This window comes from Amphibalanus amphitrite, unplaced genomic scaffold, assembly GCF_019059575.1.
Source record: "Amphibalanus amphitrite isolate SeventyFive unplaced genomic scaffold, NRLGWU_Aamphi_draft 001095F_arrow, whole genome shotgun sequence".
NCBI classification, from domain to species: domain Eukaryota; kingdom Metazoa; phylum Arthropoda; class Thecostraca; order Balanomorpha; family Balanidae; genus Amphibalanus; species Amphibalanus amphitrite.
In genome coordinates this window covers 159567-184076 of record NW_024882589.1, presented here as the reverse complement: position 1 = coordinate 184076, position 24510 = coordinate 159567, and the positions used below count along the sequence as shown (strand labels likewise).

The following is a 24510-nucleotide window of genomic DNA, read 5'->3' as shown; positions in this document are numbered from 1 at the left end:
AGAGTGTACATCCAAGACCCGATTGAACTAATCCAAGGCCTAGGAGGGCCCGTTCCATGGCATGAGAGGGCCATTTCAGGCCTGAGCGGGCCCATTTCAGGTCTGTGAGGGCCCATTTCAGGCCTGAAGGGGCCCATTTGAAGCTTGAGAGGGCCCATTTCAGACCCTAGAGGGCCTGTTTGAGGCCTGAGAGGGCCCCATTTCAGACCTGAGAGGGCCCATTTGATGCCTGTGAGGGCCCATTTCAGGCCTGAAGGGGCCCATTTCAGGCCCTAGAGGGCATGTTTGAGGCCTGATAGGGCCCATTTCAGGCCTGAGAGGGGCTCATTTCAGGCCTGAGGGGGCCCATTTCAAGCTTGAGAGGGCCCATTTCATGCCCTAGAGGGCCTGTTTGGGGCTAGAGAGGGCCCGTTTGAGGTCAGAAAGGGTCCGTTTGAGGGCTGAGATGGGCCCATTTCAGGCACCATTTCAGACCTGAGAGGGCCCAGGTACGGTATGAGGGGCCCTTTTTCGACATTTCCGGGCTGAGGGGGCCCATTTCAGGCCCTAGAGGACCTATTTGAGGCCTGAGAGGGGCCCATTTCAGGTCTGAGAGGGCTAATGTCAGGCCTGAGAGGGTCCATTTCAGGCCCCAGAGGGCCCATTTCAGACCCTAGAGGACCTATTTGAGGCCTGAGAGGGGCCCATTTCAGGCCTGAGAGGGCCCATTTGATGCTGGGGGCCCATTTTAGGCCTGAAGGGGTCCATTTCAGGCCCCAGAGGGCATGCTTGAGGCCTGATAGGGCCCATTTCAGGCCTGAGAGGGGCCCATTTCAGGCCTGAGGGGGCCCATTTCAAGCTTGAGAGGGCCCATTTCATGCCCTAGAGGGCCTGTTTGAGGCCAGAGAGGGCCCGTTTGAGGCCAGAGAGGGCCCGTTTGAGGGCTGAGAGGGGCCCATTTCAGGCATAAGAGGCACCATTTCAGACCTGAGAGGGCCCAGTTACGGTATGAGGGGGCCCTTTTCGACATGATAGGGACCATTTCCGGGCTGAGGGGGCCAATTTCAGGTCTGAGAGGGCTAATGTCAGGCCTGAGAGGGCCCATTTCAGGCCCTAGAGGACCTACCTGAGGCCTGAGAGGGGCCCATTTGAGGTCTGAGAGGGCCCATTTCAGGTCTGAGAGGGCTAATGTCAGGCCTGAGAGGGCCCATTTCAGGCCCTAGAGGATCTATTTGAGGCCTGAGAGTCTACTTCAGGCCTGAGAAGGGCCCATTTCAGGTCTGAGAGGGCCCAGTTCAGGCCTAAGAAGACATCCCAGGAATGAAAGGATCATCCTACGTGTGGGAGGCTCCGTACTCCGTGCCTGGTCTGGGTCTGAGAGGGCCTACCCCAATCCTGATTGAGCCGATGTCATGTTTGATATAGGTAAACTCACCACATGTATATTGATGGCCCAGTTCATGTCTAATGGGCCCATCTCAAGACTCAGAGATTTTATGCTTCAGGAAGCCTACCCCAAGCGTGAGGGGGCCCATAGAGGTTTTTGAGGCTCATGGAGGTCAGAAGCGGCGGAACACCTTCAATTAAGGGGGGGGCAGGGGCGGCGCCACGGGTTTTCGATAGGGGGGGACGGGGACCGAAACTCGAAAATCCCAAAAGTAGATACTGATCGTGTATGCAAAAAAAAAACGAGGCACGTAACGCCGCGAAACTTGGCAAAGCCCAAAACACATCGAATGGTGCATCCTGTTTCCAAACTTATCCTAGGACACCTAAGATCGATCACCTTTTCCAGCATCCTTGCCTCTAAATCAAAATTTGCAGTCTTGCCAACTCAAAGCTGGTTTCCTACAAGCTGCGAATTGCTTAGGTATGAGTAGCAGTGCCAACTATTCTTACGTTTCGTACTTTCAAATTTTCGATCTTACGTCTGGTCAGCTTCAGGGCTTCACCATTATATAGTCATGGAGGAAAAGTGGGAATGTCTTCTGCTCTGACAAGTGCGCCAAAACTGCAATATAATTTCAGAATCATGACATCACCACCTGATCCATATGCAACGGGCAGGGTGCAGCTAATGGCTAGCCGTCAGTGCCCAGTGGTCATGTCATCGGTGGGCACTGAAAAGGTCATGCTAGGTCATGGAAGGTCACCAGCCGTTATTTGATCACACTTTCTGATGGATTTTACTAGCCAAGAGCTTCGCGGGAAAAACGAGCGCATGCACCGTTGAAAAAAAAAGAGTGAAAGGGTCTCAGGTCCGGCGACCTCTGCAGGTGAAATGCCCCAGGGTAGGATTCCGGTCCTTGTTGATTAACTTCGTCAAAAATGGCAGTAGAGCTGTGATGTCGGCACCATTGTGTTCGTCATGATCGAGCTGGCACGACCTGTATCGTTCTCATATTCACTCTCCAATCGTAACAACTACCTATACAGCAGGGATTGGCAAATGGCGGGGTACACCCTTTGGGAGGTAATGAAGGTCTCTGGAAACCTCATCCCTCATCTCTTTAGCATTAGTGGCTCTCCTTATGGAACAGGTTTCTTGACTGGTCTGTTTCACCCCAGAATTCAAAGACCAGTCAAGGTAAAACCGAGCGCACCACAGTGAGCACAATTTGATAAGCTGGGTTATCTCAATTTTCATGTAGAACCTTTCACGTCTCACGTACCTAAAACCCTTTCGTGCACTCATGCAAAAGCAACTGCCATGTTTCAACAGCTGGTAATGGCATTTTCACAGCCGCTGACGTAAGAAGGGGAGGGGTGGGGGGCTCGATTAGACCCCCAGCCGTTCGGCCGCCGACCGAACTTAGTTTTGCAGAAAAAAACGAGTGCTATCGAACCCCTTGACGAGAGGGAGCCGATGCTATCCAATTATATGGTCTTGTGCTACTGCGTGCTTTTTTGGTCCTGCCTGTGATCTATCCGAACACTTCTCCCCACAAGTGCTGGGGTTAAATGGCATAGATTTCAAATGGTTCCTGTGGTAGAACTGCCATGCTTGAATTTGACTTATTAGGAATGGAAAATATCCATATAGTAACGGAAATCTATGGAATTTCAGTGAACTTGATTTTGTCGGCAATGGGGTCTGGCAGTGGGGTGGGGAGGTAATAACCCTGCCTGGCGCCCCAAAAAGGGGGGGGGCACGATCCCCGAGGCCCTGCCGATTACCTTATAACTACAGGCATCACAGCTCCACACCTTTTGCAGATGGCCAGGACCCCCTGCGATACATCCCAACAGCAATCTTATTCAGAATCTGCCTTGATTAACCAACGATGCATTAAATGCGACGGATAACTCTACAATGCATTATTATCAACAACTGAACGGGCCTCGCCGACAGGGGGGTACTGTACCCCCCTAACTTTCGATAGCGGGGGACCTGTCCCCCCCGTCCCCCCCGGTGGCGCCGCCCATGGGGGGGGGGGGCACTGCCGACTTTTGGTCCCATTCTTTCCATGCAACGCCCATAGGGCTAATGTTAAAATGCCAAAATCAAAGGGGGGCACGGTGTCCCGGTGCCCTCCCCGTTCCGCCGCTTATGATGGAGGTCCCGCAGTACGACATATGTCAGCCTCTGAGAAAGCCATGCAGGGCCCTGCCAAGCCGATATCTGAAAATCTTCTCCTCAGGCCTGTGCCTGCCTCATCGCCCGGCCCCACCCCGACGTCTAGGGGTTTGACGACTAGATATTTATCAGGACCCCACACCGGTCCATGATGGCTCCAAACTGACACCTGAGACTCCTGCACCGGCTTTTGAGGGGGCCCACCGACCTCTGATAGCCACCACGCAGGCCTCAAAAGACCATGTCGATTGTCGATATCTAAACCCCGAAGTCTTGGAAGGCCTGTGCTCTATGCAGATTCTTGAGGGCTTTACGTGGGCTTGTAAATATCCCAAACTGGCTCTAGCCTAGCTCGACCGCGCCCCGCAGAGCAGGGCCCCAGGCTTTCCAGTTTTACGCCCCTGAGGGGTGTTTGAATATCCCCTTCTAACCTGACTCCAGGGTCACGCAACGACAAGTGCGGCGGTAGGCGGCTTTCTAAAGAGCGTCGAAAATCATGGAGAAATTGCTTCAGTCATATTGCAGTTCAGACCAAAGCACACGTCATCATGTTCATCGAAGGAAAAGTTTCGCCTATTTGGACACTCGGGGACATAAAAAGCTATAGCGCGCTGAAAGTGGGTTCGATAGCTCTCTAACTCGTGCAATCAGCCATGGGGGGGGCGTATCGGCCAAACCCGATCATGATTTAAGACGGCTAGAAAGACGAGCAAAGCAACGGATAGCTATAGGATGCTTCAGAATCGTAGAGGTCATTTTTCGATTAGGCCATCGCTGAGGTCATTGAAGATGAAATTATGATAAAATTATGATAAACACAAAGACAAGATTACGACGAAAAAATTCTTGTTTTTATATTTTTCACAATGATAACCGTAACTCGTGAACCAAAGAGCTGCTAGCTTTGCGGAACAGCTCATTCGATAGGCCTTTCAAAACGCTTTCGCTTTTAAGATTTGACCTCAGTGCCTCATGTCAATGGTTTGACAACAGAGCAGAGGGTAAAACGGCAAAACCATCTAAATAGTCGCATTTTACCAAAACAGTTTTGCTAAGAATTTTTGCAAGGACTTTGGTGAGAAAAACTATGGGACAATTACTTTGTCATCATTCTCTTGTTAACATGCATCGAATGAGCTACCTATAATTTCACATAAAAAGTTCAACTTCAAAATGTGACCGCAGATCAAGGTCATGCCCTTACTTGAGAAGTTCATGGTGGTCATCAACCGATCCGTATGGATGATTAACACCTTCAAGACAATGTCATAACTCTACCTCCTCTCCTATATCAAAAGTAACAGTCGAAAAACTGATGTTGGGCTTTTTTAAAAGCCTTTTGACCTAGCCCGACCCTTTGAGTGGCCGCTGGCCATCAATTGCACGCTGTCCATCAAATATGGGCAGAATGGTCGTGTTTCTGTAAATATGCTGTTGTTTTTTTACGTGCCTCTTCAGATCAAGAGATATTTGTCCTTTTCCCCGATTTGACTGGTAGGGTAAGGTGCCTAATTAGCGACCCCCTTAATTTGAACCGTCATTGCTCACGCTCTGTGGGTGCCACTGTGTTACTGGCTTGATTTTCGGAGAGATCGTTCATTTTTCTATTAAAATATAGTCATTTTCTGCCCCAATATTCACTAACTTATTTGTAGTGAGCATTTTGGCAAACCATTGCAAAAAACGCTAATAGGGAACTCTTCCCGATTAGCGACCGGGGAGGGTCGCTAATAAGTCTATGGGTTTCCCCACATTAAAAATGACAAAAAATGCGACGCCTGAAAAGATGAAATATGATCTCAACAAGTTAACCTATACCTACGCAAAGCACTCAATCACTGGAACAGGAACGTTTATCCAACACATTTACGTAAGTAAAAACTGATCACGTGATTCACCGAAGGCGAAAAGAAGGCGGAAACCCAAATTTTGCGGGCTATCTTGTATGATATTCGAGGTCCGCGCTGAATTCGGCACCCCTAAAGTCGGTGACGACATTTGGCATCCTCTGCCACACATTGCAAGCTTCAGCAACACCTCATTTTCATTTCTCTCTTTTCCCCTTTCTTTCCCTTCATGAGCTATTTGCGACCATGTCAGGCGCAAATAGGAAATATGAGTTGCGACACATTTTTAACCGACATGCTGTGCACAGTTGAGCGATTCACTATGGGAAAACGGCAATCAATTAAAAAATGAATGTCGATTCAGAATAAAAAAGGTGCATCATCCTAATGTGCATCGCTTTTCATCAGAGAGGGCCCAAACACACACGTTTTGGATAAGAAACTCGTCATTTTTATTTAAACTCACCTGAAACGTCTCACCAGAAACATCGACGACCGGAAAATAATTTAATTTGATAACCAAAGTATGGCTGACCTTTTGACGATGTTTTTACCCCGTTTTCTCCTGCCAGTTTTTCTGTAGGGAGGTAGGTCGCAAATCGGAAAGGGTCGCTAATTAGGCACTTTACCCTAATGATGACAATGATCTGAACTTTCGTTGTTGGTAAGGGGCCCCCATTTGGTTGAGGGGGGCCCACTTTGCTGGGGGGGCCCATCGCGAACGTCTCTCACCCCCGTCGCCATCCTTGACTAATTCGAAAGTTATTCGAGAAAAACTCTCTCCATATCTAGCGCCGCCATTACGACTTTTTTACCCCTGTGACATCATCTTTGACCTGACCTGAAAATGACCTTAGTACCTAAAAATTGTAGACCTTGTCCGTGCGTATCCGATGCCGTTTACCGCTTGTCGCTATCTTGCTTCGTTCTCGAGATCTCAGGGGGGGGGGCGGTCATCCGCCCGGGGGGGGGGGCGGATGACCGCCCCCTCCCCCCGTCGGTACTAAGTTGGCGCAGACCCCCGTCGGTGCGCGGGTTAAGTCCGAGCTACTAAGACTGCCTCCTCATTCACCGGCTGCTCAACACAGAAAATGCGCCCCTAAATCTGAAGGCTCTTTTAGAGTATCGAGCGGACGTGAGCGAGCGACATGCACGCGTATCCGCTGGTTCCGCTCTGCAGACGCGGAGATGTAAGTTGGAGGCGACGCGCCGGTTTATACCGCTGCGATCGATCCAAGCGTGGAACGACCTCCCCACCGACCTACGGAGGGAGGCGTGCGTGAAACGATTTAGAAATCGAGTCCGAGAGGTGATACACTCCCCAACATAGACCGAAAGGCGAAAGCCGAAGCAAATCGTTCGTCTAATCAGCGCCGAGTGTCATCTAACGGTTTTAACATCACTTGTAGGCAGTTATCATTTTTCCATAGGTACGCGGATTTCATCAACCATTACTTTCATGTCTATTTTTACATTGTACAGCGTCACGTTTGTCTTGTCCTGAGTCTGACTCTGTGGTGAGAGCCAAATATGTTTCAATTAGAAACCACAACGATGCGCAATATATATGCACATATGTACAATACACAAACTTTATACTGCGGTTCATCGGAATTTCGGTAGGTACTTAGGGCCAAGGGGTAGGTACCATTTACGTCGCCTTCTGCTTTTTTAAAACTTCCGTGAATTATCATACACTTACGTTCACTGGCAGGGCCAAGGGACGGGTAGCATTTATAGGGCATTTGCTCCGTTCGCAGCGTCAAAACTTGGCAAAGTTTCGCCGTTTCCCTTGCATAAGAAAATATTTTTTTTATGTATGAAACTTTTTTAGCTGCATTGTGAGGCATAAGTAAGCGAAATCCAAGAATGTGTTTGGATATTGGAGAACCTTTGTGTGCCTCCCATTATTTCTGGACTTGCCAGTGCTTTCATACGTTTGCATGAACTCAGCAATCGTGTCGTCCGTGGTTTCCTGGTCTGAACATCCGTGTCATCCGTGTAATTTCCTCGACTGAACAGTGAACGGACGTGCCCCTCAGTGTAGCCGTCCCACCGTATTTCCCATTGGCTGAACTTGCTCTGCGTAACGATTACGCGTAAAATCCGATAAAGCACCAAACATACAAGTGATTTCCTGAATTATCACGCAGAGCACAGCATGGCCCAAACAAACCTCATTGATATGTGAGAGCGGAAACTACCACGCATGGGATTTGGTATAGGTAATTCATATATTCAAAGTATCTGAAGTATGATAGCATTTTGAAGTTATCAAGGCCAACATTCCATTAAAATGAATTAATTAAATGTGTCCGGTAAAGCGCCCTAGACGACAGCACCCATGATGGAGGCACGCAGAGCTGCGGACGGCCCAGCGGCTCCGTGCTGTCGACTCCTGGTGGGTGGCGCTGGATCCCGCGGCTCCGTGCTGCCGACTCCTGGTGGCGCTGCAGATCCAGCGGCTCCGTGCTGCCGACTCCTGGTGGCGCTGGATCCCGCGGCTCCGTGCTGCCGACTCCCGGTGGCGCTGGATCCAGCGGCTCCGTGCTGCCGACTCCTGGTGGGTGGCGCTGGATCCCGCGGCACTCCTCCCCTACGCACTGTCGGTGAAGCCGACCTGCATGTTGTCCATGTCGTAGGCGGCGTAGAACTGCTGCATGAACAGAGTGCCGACCGTAATGTCGGCGGGAGGCACCTCGGACAGGCCCACAAAGCCCGACAGACACAGGCTCTCGCCGCCGGTCAGCGGGATGACAACCGTGTACTGGCGGGGGCTCATCTGCAGCGAGCGGCCGGCGATCACCAGCTCCAGCGGCGGCAGCGCGTCCAGGGTGGCGCAGTCGAGCGCCGCCACGCCCGGCTGGCCGATGTCCGTGCCGCCCAGCGCGTCGTTGATGGTTTTGGCCATCTGCATGGTGAGGAAGAAGTAGGGGCTGACGGAGGTGGCGCCCACCCGGCAGTCGGCGGCGCACACGCTCACCTGGCCGACGGTGACGCTCTCGGCCGACACCATGTTGTCCACGATGGGCGTCCAGGTGAGCGGGCTGGTGTAGCGCTGCTCGTTGATGCCGCCCAGGGTCAGCTCTCCGCCGACGCCGTCCCGGCCCAGCCAGATGCCGGCCAGCCGGTCGGCGATCACTCCCTGCTCGGCCAGGGCGTCCAGGATGGACGGCGCTGCCGGACTGAAGCCGAGACCGAGCACGCCGTCGTTGGGCGCGTCGGTCGACCACTGGTTCCAGACGGACGTGGCCTCTCCGAAGAGCACGTCGCTGACGGTGGCTCCACCCAGGCTCACCGAGTCCTTTGAGAGCACGCCGCTGATGTTCAGCCCTCCCGGGAGGTCGAAAGGAGTGCCGTCCTCCTGTGGAAGACCGTCAGTTTACATCACAAACAAAAACTGCGACAGCGAAGTGTTGTAGCCACAGCAGGCTATGACAATGTAATAACTGCTACTTTAGCACATTTAGTAGACCTCAACTGTTTATCGAGAATGTATGTACGTTAATCATCACAGCTCTAATCACAGCTAATAATCATCATGGCTCCTGTTCCGGCCCGACGGTCGCCATCGCCCGATCGGAGCGGCTCCCATCGGTGCGCGTAGCTCACTGCTGTATGTACGGTTCGGTGACTGCACTGAAAACAAAATGACACAAAAAACGACTAAAAACGCACAGGCAGAGCGTGTTAACTAGGTTTTCTTGTGTACCCTGCATCATGCATTTTTTGACCCGTCGCAGACGTGTCAATTTACAAATGTGTTAACCCAGTCGTGTTGTGTCCTAAAACACAATATCATTGTGTCTTCAACACATACCTAAGGCTTGTGTGAATACATTTGCAGAATACAAGGTAAATGTGTTACTAAATTTAACACAAATCGCAAGTGAAAGAAGGAAACACGTGGTTATTATGTAGTTTGTTGCCGGGGCGCAGTTGAAGGGACTTTGGCTTTGGCTTGACAGGCTGATTGCCATAGCCGGGCCCCGAGTGGAATCGGGCGCATGGGTGCGGTCAGGGCTGAGCAACCGGCCGGCCGATCCATACGGTCAGGGCGCGGTCAGGGCTGAGCACGCGGCCGGCCGACCCATACGAGGCTGCCGACCCATACACGAGGAGGAGTTGAGCCCGGTCGGCCACTTCACAGCCGAAGGGTGAACGCGTCACGTGGACGGCTCAATCAGGGCACCAAGTGACGATGCCCCAAATTGGAGGACTATTGCACAATACAGTTGTCCAGACAGCCGGGATAAATTTTCGGGCTTTTTTTCATTTCATTTGTTTTAGGGCATTTCGGTCAAAATGACCATTGCATGCCCATTTGTGAGGAGCAATATATTAATTTACGTCATGGAGTTTTCGTCTCAGTTGCCAAGTTAAAGTTTATCGAAGATTCTAATTTCACGGAGATAAGAGAAGAGGAGTTCGATCAATTCTTCTGAATCACCGAGGACGGAACCCAGGGTGAAAGTCATATTCTTCCGGTTGCAGTATTCAATCATCCGCCTTCTTTCATTGTCAAATTTTCTACAATCGATGATGATATGTATGACAGTTTGTGCACAATTGCATATTGTACACCAAGGACGAGCATCTTTAGTGTAAATATAACAATGTGTGTATGTACCTTGTATGGCCCAATCTCATTCTAGCTAGTACCTTTTCTTCATATCTATTGTTCCGCTTAGCTGTGTGCCATATTTCGATTTTTTGTTTTATTTGCTTGAGTTGTGTGTATTGTGTTACTTGTGTCCACTGCTCTTGCCATGCTTTGAGCACTGCCTGTCTAATAGCTGCTTGTATTGATTGATAATCAATGGGAATGTGTGTGATAGTTGAAAGGGCCAATGCTTTCTTTGCGTATTCGTCTGCTTTTGTGTTTCCATGGATACCACTGTGACCTGGAATCCAAAGAAAGTTAACGCATTTTCCATTATTTGATAATGTGTGCAGTTTGTTATAGATGAGTATGAGAATATGAGATGACGGAATGTTCACTTGTAAGGACTGAGCTACTGATTTCGAATCTGTGCAAATCATCGTATTTATCCAAGGTCTTTCGTCAACTAAATAAACTGCTTTTAAAACTGCATGAAGCTCCGCTATGAAAGTTGTTGTGCCATCTGGAAGACGAGTTTGTATGGAAAAGTTGTTTTCGGGGTCATATACAGCATTGGAAACATGATCACCAGATTTTGAGCCGTCGGTGAAGAGGAAATGGAAAGTCGAGTGTTCGCGCCGCAACAGATTAAATTTATGTTGTATCTCGTTGTCTGTAACAGTGACTTTTGGACAATCAAGAAGAAACGAGACCTTCCAAGACCTGTCTACCCACGGAGGGGTGGAAAGCAGCGGTAGTTGAGGAATGCTTGGCCGAGTGAAGTTTATTTCGGAGCAGAACTTCTTTATTCTGGATGCTATTGTGAGGCCGGATCTTCGTTCCGCTGGACCAAGATAATTGTGGTGTATTGACGGTAATGTCTTAAGTGCATTAAAAGCATTGTGGTTTGGGTGTGACATGATTTTACTTGAATATCGCAATGTTTGTTCGATGCGTCTGAACCGCAACGGTGATATGACTGCTTCAACTTGTAGCGATGAAATAGTAGAAGTTTTCATAGCACCAATTGCGATTCGAATAAATGCATTTTGTATGATATCTAGTTTTTTCATTGCACCTTCACATCCTCCTGCATATACCGTGCAACCATATTCTATGATTGGTAGTACTAAGGATTTATACAATTGCAGAAGTGTTCGGCGATCAGCCCCGAAATCGGCGCCAGCTACGCATCGGAATAAATTCATTCTTCTATTGCATTTTGTTTTCACATATGCTACGTGTTTCATCATTGATAGCCTATTATCAAGAACTATTCCAAGGTATTTGAATGAATTTACCCGCGGTATTACATGTCCGGATAAACGCAAAGTACATTCTTCTAACATTCGATTGTTTTTTGTATATACCATTACAGCAGATTTTGTAGGAGAAAAAATGCAGCCATTTTTTAAAGACCAGTCATCTAGACTGTTCAACGCATCTTGCAGACGTGGAACAGAATGTGCTGGATCCCTATCTGTGCACCATATCGCACAATCATCTGCAAACAATGAGTGTTGGATGTCTGGAGATATTTGGTCAAAAATATCATTGATCATAACGTTGAAAAGTAAAGGAGATAAGCAGCTGCCTTGTGGTAAGCCATTTTCGAACGAAAAAGTGTTGGACAAAATTGACCGAAAGCGTACTTGAAATCCGCGGTCACCAGTCAAAAAGCCCACCAAATATTGCGCAAGGTGTCCACGTATGCCGATTTTGTGGAGTTTGCAAAGCAAGGTGAGTCGGTGAACCATGTCATACGCGCGGGTAATATCCAGGAAGACAGCAGAGGTATGTTTTTTAAATTTAAATCCCTTCCGTATATCTGTTTCTAACCGAATGATGTGATCTAGGGTACTGTGATGTTTTCTGAATCCACTTTGATATTTGGAGAGAAGTTGATTGTTTTCCAAAAACCATTCCAAGCGTTTTTTGACCATCCGTTCAAATATCTTGCCAAAGCAACTAGTGAGAGAAATGGGACGATAATTTGCCGGGTCTTGTCGATTTTTTCCTGGTTTTGGCAAAGCAATGATGATAGCCTCCTTCCATGCGTCAGGAAAAACTTGCTTTACCCATAATTCGTTAAATGTGCATAAAATAAACTGCAGAGTGCTGCTCAGAAGATGTCGGAAAAACTGATAATGCAATTGATCGGGTCCAACTGATGTATTTCCGGTCGAGTCAATTGCATTTTGGAGTTCTGACATCGTAAACAAAGTGTTATATTCTTCATTGTTTTCTGATCTAAATCCATTTCCTGGCAGACGAGAATGTTGCTGAGCATATTCAATAAATCCAGCCCGATAATGCCGTGAAGCACTACATCGAGCTAATGTGTGGGCGATCGTATCAACTACTTCTTGCGGTTGCGTTATATTTGTATTGTTAACGTGTAAGACTGGAAGGGAATGAAAACTTCTTTTGCCTGATAATGAACGAACTAAATTCCACACCTTACTTAATGGAGTTTGATAATTGAGCTGAGCGAGGAAGGACCTCCAAGAAGCTTTCTTTGCCTCTCTGATTATTTTCCTACACCTAGCTCTTTCTTGGTTGCGAAGGAGAAGAGTGGTATTGTTTCTATGTCGTAAGTATAAACGAAAAGCTCGTTTGCGTTTTGCTATAGCCTGAGCCACATTTTGGGACCACCATGGGACTCGTTTGTGTTTTGTTGAATATGTTGTCTTTGGGATGGCTTCTTCAGCTGCTGTCAAAATGGTGTCAGTAAGGAAATTGATTCCTTGTTCTGGAGATTGAAATTGGTCGTTATCAATGTTACAAAAAGCTTCAAACTTAACCCAGTCTGCTTTTTTTAGGTTCCAGCGAGGAACAAAAGCAGATGATGCATCGGCCTCCGAATGGAAGGTCGTCTGCAGTTTAATCGGATAGTGGTCACTATGATGAATGTCACCATCCACCTGCCAATCAAAGAAAGTTGCTATTTGTGGAGAGCAAATAGAGAGATCAATGGCCGATTCACTATTGTGTGCGAGAGAAAAGTGAGTATTATCTCCCTTATTTAGAAGAACAAGCTGATGGAAATCCAGAAACCGCTCAACTACTTCGCCGCGCTCATCGGGAACTCGAATGTTGCGACCCCACATTGGATTGTGGGCGTTGAAGTCTCCGAGCAAGAGAAACGGATGCTGAAACTGTGCTATGATTTGGTTAAGATGCCTTTCTAGTGTATGATTATCTGTGTTCGGAGGAATATAAATAGAACAAATATCTATATTGCGACCGTTCAAACGAACTGTACAAGCGACTGCTTGTAACTGTGTATTGAGGGGTATTTGCTGATGAACTAAATCATTATTGATGTAGAGTGCAGTACCGCCATGGCGTCTCTCGCCATCTGTCTCGTCATAGCGGTATAGAGAGTAGTTGAATAAAGAAAAGTTGTAGGGGTCTGTTGGAAGAAGCCAAGTTTCTTGCAAAGCAATAACGATGGGTGCTAGAAGTAAAAAGAACATTTTGCTTTCGGCCCAGTTCGAGACTAGGCCTCGGCAGTTCCACTGGAGTAGGCTGTTTATTGTTGTTCTAAGAGTGAGTATCTGTTTGTTGCAGCACGACGGGGCGAAGCCCAACTTGACGCACGGTTGTGGCCCATTGACACTCTGATAGGAGGACGTGACGTGCGAGCGCTTGACGACTGACTATCCTTTGATGGAGGCTGGGGTCGGGAATCTTTCGACCGCTGGACCCTCTTCCAGTCCGCAGTGGAGCGACCAGCTCCGGTGGAGGGCTTTGGCTGCTGACCGATCTCCTGTGAGACCTCGGGCTGTGAGTCGGGAGGGGAGGAAGGCATTGGGTCACCAAAAATGGTCTCAGTCGCACAGCTGGTGTTTGTGGATGTAGTCGTAGATGCAGTCAGGGGCTTCAGACATTGAAGAGGGGAGTGCTGAGATCGGGTCCGTCTGGGTACTGCAGGAAGTGGTCTGAGTAGTGGCGGCCTTGGCATAAGACCGACCAGGGGTCGGGGTGGCCGTCTCGGCCTCCACACGGCGGCGAGCGTCTGGGTAGGAGCATCCAGACTTCGCTTTCATCTCACAGATGCGCTTTTCCTTCTTCCACGTGGGGCACTGGGAGGACGAGACCGAGTGATCGGGGCTACCACAGCTGAGGCATGTGATGGGTTTGGAGCATGCAGAGTCCTCGTGGGGGGCTTCGCCACACTTCTGACAGCGGGCAGACTGACGGCACGTGGAACTTCCATGGCCAAATCTCTGACACTTGAAGCAGCGGAGTGGGTTAGGAATGAAAACTCGTACGTCTTTTTTGAGCCATCCGATCGAGATTTTTTCCGGCAAAGTGGTGGTCTCGAATGTGAGGACGAGCAAGCTGGTGTCTTTCCTCTGACCATCTCGGAACGTGGTCAGTCGACGGATGTGCGTCACTCCTTCACCTCGAAGTTCGGAGAGGATCTCATCCTCGGACATGTGGCGAAGCTCTGGGGCAAAGATCGTGCCTTTGGAGGAGTTTCGAGCCTGGTGGAGAGATACCGTCACCTGCTTGCCACAGAAAACCGTCGTCTTCAGGAGCGCCTTGGTGTCTCGTCGGTTGTGTGTTTTGATGATAAGTGTACCGTTTGCTGGGGCTTCAATATCGGGACCGTGCTGTCCACAGATAGCAGCGATCTGCTTCTGGGGCCAGAAAACGTTGATCTTACGGAAAGAAAAATCGCTATCGTGAGGCTTGACAACCAGAAACGAGCCATCGAGAGCCAAGTAGGGCTCGAGCGGAGAGCGGTCTACCAAGTCACAGGCAGGTGCGTTGGCCAAGTTCGGGCGAGGGTCAGAGCTCCGTGCGTGATCAGAGGACGGGCGGTGGTCATGGCTCCGGGCGAGGTCGGTAGACGAGCGAGGGTCAGAGTGCCGGGCGGGGTCAGAGGTCGGGTGTAGGTCAGAGGCCAGGGCGTGGTCAGTGGACGAGCGAGGGTCAGTACCGGGTAGATCAGTCAAGGGGCGGGCAGAGGAGGGAGGGTTGATGGTCGGGCGGGGATCGGTGTCCATGGCAGACGGAGGAGTCGGATTCAGAGGGGAGTCAGAGTCGGAATCGGAGAGGGAATCGGATAGCGGGCGCTGACGGCGCCGCTTCCCCATAGTGGGGCAAACTGGGTGTGGTAGATGGCAGAAGAGGGGCAGGGATTGGAACTGCTGGAAAAAACTTGGGAGAAAGGGGTACGGATGCGCGTAGGAGAAGCTCAAAACAAACCCGTGAAATGCCGGTCGCCGAGCGAACTAACGATCACCTTAGCCTGTGAATTTTCGGGCTTTTTGTTTGTTTTGTTGGGTTAGGCCCTTTCGGTCGACAAGACCATTGCAGAGCCGGAAGGATGATAGGAATTAGGGGGAGACATTGGTCTGGGCAGGCACCCTAGTGAGTCGCCGGGGCTGAGCCCGTCCAGAGGACAGGCCATCCAGCCCCAAGGCACTCACTGCACCCGGCTACGGGGTGCGCTCCCTCAGGAGCAGCGGTGCCGCTCCAAGGGAGCAGCCCGCATGAGATAAAGTTGCCTGTCCAGCCCGGAGGGGGGTTGCGGCGTGGAGGAGAAGGATTTCAGTATCCTGAGGATAGAAGCACGGATAGGTGTGAATTTTCGGGCACCGATTTTTCAAATATATCCTATATAGACCGAGGAGTTTCTTCCTCCAAGCAGACGTTTATTAGCTATGCTTCAGCTTGCACTTTATGTAATCAGCGCATATTGCTTTAGACAATTTATCATGTATCGACTCCCTTGGCTGTATTGTGCATTTTGACCTTTCTCAAAACACTTTGGCAAATTTTTACAAAAACGCAGCATAAAAGTCGGTGCTCGAAAAACGCCCTCTGTTATCCCCATCTGAAGTTAAGGTTCAGAGGTCGCTCACTGGTGGATGGCACGGTAGGTATATTTGTGTAAGGGTACACGTCTACCATATCCGACAACACATGATTTCGATACACTGATGCATTACATTCGTCCAGCGTGCTTGGCACGAGAAAAGTGTGTCATTATTCTGTTTTCTGTGTTATCAAACGTGTCGAAGGTCCCGCCAAGCGTGAAAATACACAGCCTTATTGTGTTTTGGGTGCGATTAACACATGACTGATGTGTTACCAGTACAGAACATGCCCTCACTGTGTCGATTTGTTTTCAGTGTGCTGCGGGGCCGTGTGGCCCGACCGAAGTGTCCCTATGGCGGGCACAGCCCCGACGGAGCACCATGGTGGCCGCCCAGACCGCAATGGCACCCCCAATGTCCATTATTTTTCGGCTTTGCGATGTCCTCGGTATGCCGAGAGGGCATAGCCCGGCAAACCAGCCCAGCCCGCCGCAGTTGACGGCGCGCCTGTCTCAGTGGGAGGGCGCCGCCGGCCGGCCGGCTCACCTGGTAAGTGGACGAGGCGGAGGCGTCGTACTGCCGGTGGCTGGTGCAGTACGGGTCCGAGCATCGCACAGAGTTGAGGCACGTCAGGCCGTCGATGGCGACAATGGCCGACATGGGCTGCCCGGGAGTGCCCACCTCGAGATCACCGACAAAAAACTGCTGGCCCTGAAACGGCACCACGGGCCAGTCAGTGCCGTCACCACCCCCGAGCCGCTCTTCATTACATTTGGTGAAGAGGGCAACGTTACTTCTGCAATGCTTTTTAGCTTTATGACAGGTGGGACCTTCAACGACAGTTCTCGCCTCTCATGTCTTTTTCTGAATTTGACAAGGCCCTCTCCTCTGTCCGTCCAAAAATATCCGAGCCTGTCATTTGTCAAAAGATATCCGAGCCGTGAGCGAAAATTTACACACAACAGTCAACATTGTTTTGTAAAAAGACGTTTTTTACAAAAAAAAAAGTTTTCCTGAAATAGCTTATGTCTCAGGAAACAGACGACACTGCTTATGCCAGCATCGTGTTCCTCTCGTCAAGATGCGTTTAATGAACGGTAGTTCGACATTAAAAGATCATTTTGAAAATTTGACAAATGATAAGACTGTGACTTGACCGGAAAGGGTCACGTTGCATATCAGTCGATCAATGTCGTCGAGCTGAACACATGCTGGTGCTGTTTCACCGCACGTCATAGCACGTTTGTATCAAAAGTTATAGTATAAAAATATCGGTGACCTTTCATGACATGGGATGACCTCGGGCACACAGAAAGGTCACGGGTGCACTTTTCCGATTCAGTGTGTTATGTTTACCTATGAACCTTTGAGTGTTTAGAACGACATTCGTCCAAAAGATGTGCATTTCAATTTTATCCAATGGTGCCGACCATAGGAATTAGGTACGTCATACGTTTTTTTTTTTGCCATTCTTGATACCCCTTTCCCTGTTCACTGAAGTTGAGCTAGCCCTTCGGGGCCAAGCGTACCGCCCACCCTGTTGTACGTATTAGCAGCGCTATCCATTTTCTTAGATAGCCATTAGAAGAGCTTCACATATGCGCACTTTCACCTGCAGCGGCAGCCTGATCTGGGTGAGTTCCTTCGCTCTAGAACAAAAATGTGCGTTTTTGAATTTCCCTTCTAATTTCAGTGGTACAAAAAAAATGTCATCATAGCTGCCATGTCTATATGCCTAACGTCTGTACTTCGGAACTGCATTTGTATGGGTGTAATTATGTCGTTAAGCAGCAATCGTTATTCGGCGCATGTTGTCTGCAATGCGTGATCAAAAAAGAAATTTGAAAATGGGATAAAGCGGACCGGAAGGCTTAGCATAATTCTGGATAAATGGGGCAAAGTGGACCACTTCCCACCAACACAGTGGTTCACTTTGCCCCGCGATTTTTTGAAATCAGAAACGTGTCTCGTTTTATTCACGGTCAAAATCCGTCACTTTATACCAGACGTAGACAAAAGTCATCAACAGGAAAGTTAGAGCTAATACGAGTACATGGACCTTTCTATTAGGCACATTTACTTGGGAATCCGTGCGGCCAATGAAGCGTAGGCTTAGGACATTTCTTAGCTACCCTGCCCATGGTTCCACACACTATTCTGTTACACTGTAACCGACCAACTGCTCAATTATAAATCACCGTCATATGTAAAGTAAAACTATCAGATAATCGACAAGTAGGCCGTCACATCATGCCCCTGGGCGGAACTCACGGCTTGGAAGACATCCCTGAGAGGCACATAGACGGTGCCCGGTGCCGCGTTCAGAGCGGCCGCGCAGCTCAGAGCCAACAGCAGACGCAACATCCTCCTGAAAACCAAACAGACAAACGCTCGGCTGCACTCAAATCCTGCAATGCTGTCTACTGGCAGGCATGTTCAACATAACCCGTGCATGACTGGGGTGTATTTTACAACCGAAGGCTTGTGTTCAGTAATTAGCCCAGCACCGCTTGGGGAGGGGTGGGTGCAAAATCTGCCCCTAACTCCTAACCCCTAACTTAAAATGTCTGTAAGTCCGAAAGTTTTCATTCTTGTTTGGGTCAGACCGCTTTAGGATGTTGACCTTAGGTCAAGGTTGGGTCAAAGCCACGCGAGTGATAAAACTGCTTGGAGGATGTCATACTGAATATCATTCGATGTGGCATTTCTTTTGCGGGCAATTGATGACTCAACCGGCGAAAAACTATTGCACCAAACGACCTTAGTCAGTGATGTCTTATATGACGTCATGCCAGGTCTGGAATGCACAATTGATGCCTCAGCGTTGCAAGAATCAGTAGCGGCGGAATACCTTCAATTAAAGGAAATAGTTCACTTTTTAACATGGGTTTTGAACTGGAATAGCAGTTCCGTAGCTTGGGCTGAGACGAGCATAAATCAGGAGCTTTTACAGCCCAACGATCACCCTAGGCAAAGATATTCTATTTCTCGTCCCGAAAAAGGTGTCTTGCGTTGAGGATGTGTGCCTTGCATATATTTCCATCCAGTATGAAAAGAGCATAGGTCCCGAAAATTCTTCAGAAACTAGAGAAATTACCTACGAGAACTTTAGAGAAATTCTCGTACTGATCAATTAGGACATTCTGGGGAACATTATCAGATCGAGCAGATCGCCCAAATGCCGGTGGCTGCGATAATTTCTCTGTTTCTGAAGAATTTTCGGGACCCATGCTCTTTTCATACTGGATCGCGTGTGCCTTACAGAAACTGAAAAGTTCTTCCTATATCAAAATATAGAAAAAAAATCTTTTGTTATAAAAAGGTTTTATTTTCTTTGCTGATTATTTTGAACATAAAAAATAATAAATCGTTGCAAAAAAAAAATAATTTCGTGAAAGTGAACTATTTCCTTTAAGGGGGGCACTGACGACTTTTGGTTCCATTCTTTCCATGCAATGCCCATAGGGCTAATGTTAAAATGCTAAAATTAAAGGGGGGCACGGTGCCCCGGTGCCCTCCCCGTTCCGCCGCCTATGGCAAGAATCATTATAAATCACGATTACCTATATTTGCTTGTTATAAGATTGGTGCATTTCACATATAAAACATGCCTGCCACCGTGTACGTCACTGCATGAGAATACCAACGTGAAAGGTATCAGAAATGATAACGTATTTATGAAGGTTCATGAACAATCAAGAAATGTTCGCGAACATGTGGCCTTGAATGAAGGAGTTCGTAAACTATCAAATAAAGAAATAAACAAACGTTGTTCACGAACATTTATGGAAACATCAAACCAACTCGAAAAAAAAAACTTATAGGCGTCTAGAAAATTGCGGAGTCTACAACACACACCAAGAATTCGCGGGGCTTGTTCGCTCGCAGCCCCGCTTTGGCGGAGTTCCTGCGTAGTCTAGTCATGTATCAGACTTACGTATGCACAGCGGTGTGTGGTCGACCTGTCAAACCCGACTGTGACCTCTCGGCTCTCGGACCGAGCTGTGACCTGTCGGAGGAGTGGAGACTTGGCGGCCCAGGACAGTTTTATAGGCCCTTCTCGGCACTTCCTACATTGATTGGCTCGTCTCCGACGCCCACACACTGATAAGTAAAGAAGTTTGCGGGAGCGCCTGCACATGTCGTGGGCGGGGGGGGGGGGGCGTGCAGCAATGCCCGGCACCTTGTGGGCCAGGTGTCCGAAGGTAGCCGCAGAAACGGAGGTGGGCCGGACATGGCGCATTGCTCTGAACTTGCCAGGTCACTGCTGAGGACAGCAATATGCGGTACGAAATGTGAAAAAAGATAATGGTAGTTACGTGTTGGAGATGAGCTACAGTACTTCTGAGCATGATTATATAACCCGAGCCCAACTGGGACTTTTTTATAACGCGCCCTTCTGGGGGGGGGGGGGGCTATTTATAGCTCACTTCCTAACTCCGAAACTACTGGGCCGATTGTCAAAATTCAAACGGCGTCTGATAGTCCTGGAAAAACTCGGGCGAATCCTAATTCCATTGACCTTGAAGTCACTGATGACGTCACAGGTCAGGTCAAAGTAAAAATTATCGACATTTTTGCCAGTTCAAATTTTGGGCACTGACCACCGGCTTACAAGTCCGATCAGGCTCATTTTTGGTTTACGCACTCCTTGACAGATGCTCTAGATACCCTGAGGGCAACAAACTTTTACTTCGAATTTTTCAGGTCAAGGTCAGGTCATCCTAGGTCACGAAAATTGTATATCACGTATCGATCACGTGACGCATGTTTTATGGTCCATTTTACTCGTAGATTTCGAAAATAGTGTCGTCTGTGTCATTTAAGGCTATTTTCAGCTGAATGTACCGGAGGTCAGGTCACTTTGTGACCGGCGGCTCCTCCGATCCCCTCCCGCTGACCCATGGCGTGGCCCAGGGGTCCATCCTCGGCCCAATCCTCTTCCTCATCCTCATCAACGACCTTCCCTGTTTCCTCACCCATGGCCGACTCCTCTCCTACGCAGACGACACCCAACTCCTCGACCACTCACTTCCAACAACCCCAGACCTCTCTCAGCTCAGATGTCGTGTCGAGCAGTCAATCTTCGATCTCCAGCTGTGGTTCCAGGCCAACAGTCTAAAAATGAACCAAAACAAAACCTTTATCACTCTCATCGGAACCCAGCAAACTCTAAAAAAGACCGAGTCATTCTACGTCTCACTCTCCGGTAACGACATTCGGCCAAGTCAGACCGTCAAAATTTTGGGTGTGCTGCTCGACCGACACCTGACGTGGGATCCCCACATAACCATGGTTGTGCGTCGCTGCAACTCCATCCTCGCATCCCTCCACAAAATCCGGCACCACCTCACACCTGACGTCCTTAAACTCCTAGTCCAAGCCCACGTGTTCCCACACATTCAGTATTGCCTGTCCGTCTGGGGAGGAGCCGCCAAGTGTCAAATGCAGCGCGTCCAAAAGACGATGAACTTCGCCGCCAGACTTGTGACCGGGACGCAACGGTCCGAGCATATATCGCCGGCGTTGGAGTCGCTTGGTTGGGAGAGGATGAATGTGATGCTGCGCCGCCATGATCATGTTCACGTCCAGAGAGCCCTGTATAATGACCAATGTCCCCCAGCGATGTCGGCCATGTTCACCCGCCGGGCCGAAGTGTCGTCACGTGACACCCGCGCGGTAGCAGCCGGGAAGTTGCAGCTCCCGAAGTGGCGGCTCGCAAGAACTCAGCGGGAGTTTGCATATACAGGGTGTCCCATAAGTTCGTTCTCACATTATATTTGCTTGTGAAACAGAGTACATTGCGTTTTGATATATTTGTGACCCCTCAATGTGCTCCCCATTTAATAGGCAAACACATGAACACATGCTGCGGCATGCCAACCGGCATGTTTGGCTGCATAGCAGGCTTAAAGTTAACCCAGACTGACTTGACATGCGCCGTGAGCTCCTCGAGGCTGGAACAGCGCTACGCTTCGACGAGCCTAATTTTCAGCATAACCAACAAATTTTTATGAAATTTTGATCCGATGAGGTGCCTGGCATGTGGTCTTGCCACAAACGCCTGTCACAGTCTCCTTGCACCGCTTTTAAGCTTTGCTTGACCTGTGCACTGATGCACTGTTTTGCCTGAAGATGGGCCTACGACCTCTCGGATGCCATTTTCTCCTCTATAAATGTGTTCATACTCGCGGTTCGAGTTCAGCTTGAGGGTTGAAACTCCTCCTAGATATTCTTGGGAAAGTATTATGCTTCCCAAAGCTGTTTCTGGGACACCAATCGCAACCTGGTCAGCGTCTGGACGCCTATAACCCCACAATACCGTGACCTTGGCCTTTCGCATAGGAACATAACGGGACGAAACGGAGGCCTCCTCCTTCGCCCTTATGGGGTTGTTTTCGGGTTTGGACGGGTGTTTCGTCTCGAACGTGGACTAGTTAGTCCAGATGACCTGGTTGATGTCCTCAGCCGTTTAGTGTTTTTAGCCTCAGGCATAACGAAACTCATGTTTGGCCATTTTAAGACGTTTTTGACTGTTTTGAGCCCTCCGCCGTAAGCAAAGCTTAAGTCACCTTGAGTTATGTACCCCGAAAGAACACTCTTAGACAGCTGGTAATCCATTCTGAATAGTCTGCTTACCAACTTTCTAACCCTTTGACCTTTTTGATGGCCACTTTGGCGCCACACAGTTTTGGCCACATGGCTCACTCCTGAGCGCTGACAAAAAAGAGGATAAACTTGCAATAATTGACTCCCGACAAATCATCGGTGTCACTTGCTGACTGTGCGTCCAGTTAGCGATGGACATTGTCTACAGACTGGTAGGCCTCAATCACCCTCAATCGTCGCGAATGGTCACGTGCTGACTAAATACTGAGACGTACCCGTATTGGAGACCTCTATGTTGCGGCGTTAGTCGTCTGTGTAGGAAACGGGCTCTCTAGCAAAAACTATTTTGTCTACAGAAATTAGTTACTGTGGAGCAAATTTCTACCAGCCATGGCAACCACGTAAGCTCAGTAACGAACCAATTTCAGCGTGCCTTTAAGCAAGAGAGCCTAAAAACGTAAAATTTAGGTGAGAACGAACTTATGGGACACCCTGTAGAGCGGCAGCATCGTGGAATGCGAAGGACACCGCCACAGGCACCTGATTTTAGAATGTCAACCTGCTGATGTCAACTTCCTACATGCGGATGATGCGTTCGCGAGTGTTTTAATGTAATCGTCGATGTGTTTTAACGTAGCTTTTGCCATTGTATCAGTATCATATATTTTTAACTGGGTCTCATTTAGCTCTTATGTCACCATGTCACATTCCTGACCGGATTCTTAATACCCACCCCGTGGAAGAATTCTAATAAATGACTTTGACTTTGACTTTGACTTTCAGTTCAGAAAAGGTCAAATTTTGAAAATGAAACTTTTCCACAAAAAGGTGCCTGCCAGATGCAGTTTTAGCTCAGGAACACGATGGTGCCATTTATATTGCTGTACGACGTCAACAACGTACTGAAAAATGGATTTGAAAAATATGTAATTGTAAAATTTTGACAATAATGCAAACAACATGGCTATTTTATTGGACTGAAAATTGCTAGCGTAGTTAATCAGAGTGCATTTCATCACATATATTCCGGTTAAACGATTTTTTTAAGTCAAATTTTTTTTTGTAATTGTAAGAACATATTTTCAAAATTTTCGAAATTTTGTAAATTCGAGATTGCAGTTTGATAGCTACGTGTATTCATAGGCGCGGGAGCCGGGGGGGCAGTGGGGGCAGCTTGCCCCCCCAACTCTGGGGCCGTGGGGGCGGTGCCCCCACAGCTTTGAGACGGAATACCACACTTTTTTTGCAAATGTTTTCTTTTTTTTTGAAAAAGCAGAGGGGTGAAAAATAAGTGGCCTAAAACCGGTGAGAAAACCAGATTTGGGGGTACCCTAGGTTGATCTCTATTATGGTGTGCCCCCCCCCCCCCAGTTGGAAAGTAGTTCCCGCGCCACTGCGTGTATTGGTAGTCCACTCACGTAAAGAAAATGGATGTAGCTTTAAAACTTAGCTCTTGAGAGCGTTTGCCGTATTCCAATATTTTGCATCAAAATCGGCCGACATGACGTCACTCTGACGTCATTTTCGGCCAAACTTTAGTAGCTAGAAAGTTTAAATTTTAACACAAGGTTTCACATTAATGCCGCTGAGGGTACTGCAAGTTTTGTGCTGATCCGTCAAATTGTTCAGAAGATATTGCTGAAAAACGGGAGGGGGGCTCTGTAGAGCCCCCCCCCCGTCATGCGCGGGCTAAGAATATATCTATGTCATCAACATTCGACATGTATGTATTGGTATTGGATGTTTAATAAAATAAGGTTCAGTGTGTTTCTTAGTAGCTATCAGCTAGTGTTGCACTAATTGCTTATATGCTTGCTTTGTCAAGTTATCAGACAATATCATCTGGTAAACATTGAAACAATTTCATAAAATGAAGATATTTGCTGTAAAAGAGGTTAGGAGTATATTTGGTCAAATTAGGTGCATTTGCCGGGTAGCCCGTCTTGAAAACGGCATTAGGCCTATTAACCCGCGCGGGGCTGGGGTCTCCAGCCGAACGCGCGGGGCTGGGGGGGGGGGTAAATTTTACCCCCCTGTTATCTCCCGAACTAATGGTCCGAT

The 24510-nt window shown here is 48.6% G+C and overlaps 1 protein-coding gene across 1 annotated transcript; it reads right to left on the bottom strand.

Moving 5' to 3' along the window:
• Window positions 1–5838: 5838 nt before the first annotated feature.
• Window positions 5839–19953, bottom strand: LOC122370073 (cathepsin D-like). The gene is made up of 4 exons (XM_043345336.1): window positions 19778–19953; window positions 18112–18208; window positions 16387–16551; window positions 5839–8767 (listed from the first exon to the last, which is right to left on the bottom strand). The coding sequence occupies exons 2-4, from the start codon at window positions 18202–18204 to the stop codon at window positions 8000–8002; spliced, it is 1026 nt and encodes a 341-aa protein (XP_043201271.1). The 5' UTR covers window positions 18205–18208; window positions 19778–19953; the 3' UTR covers window positions 5839–7999.
• Window positions 19954–24510: the final 4557 nt, after the last annotated feature.

Coding starts and splice junctions, on each gene's coding strand:
- LOC122370073 (XM_043345336.1), bottom strand. CDS start 18,204: ATGTTGCGTCTGCTGTTGGCTCTGAGCTGCGCGGCCGCTCTGAACGCG. Junction 16,552..18,111: donor TCAGGGATGTCTTCCAAGCC/GTGAGTTCCGCC, acceptor GTGCCGTTTCAG/GGCCAGCAGTTTTTTGTCGG. Junction 8,768..16,386: donor CCGCCTCGTCCACTTACCAG/GTGAGCCGGCCG, acceptor GGTCTTCCACAG/GAGGACGGCACTCCTTTCGA.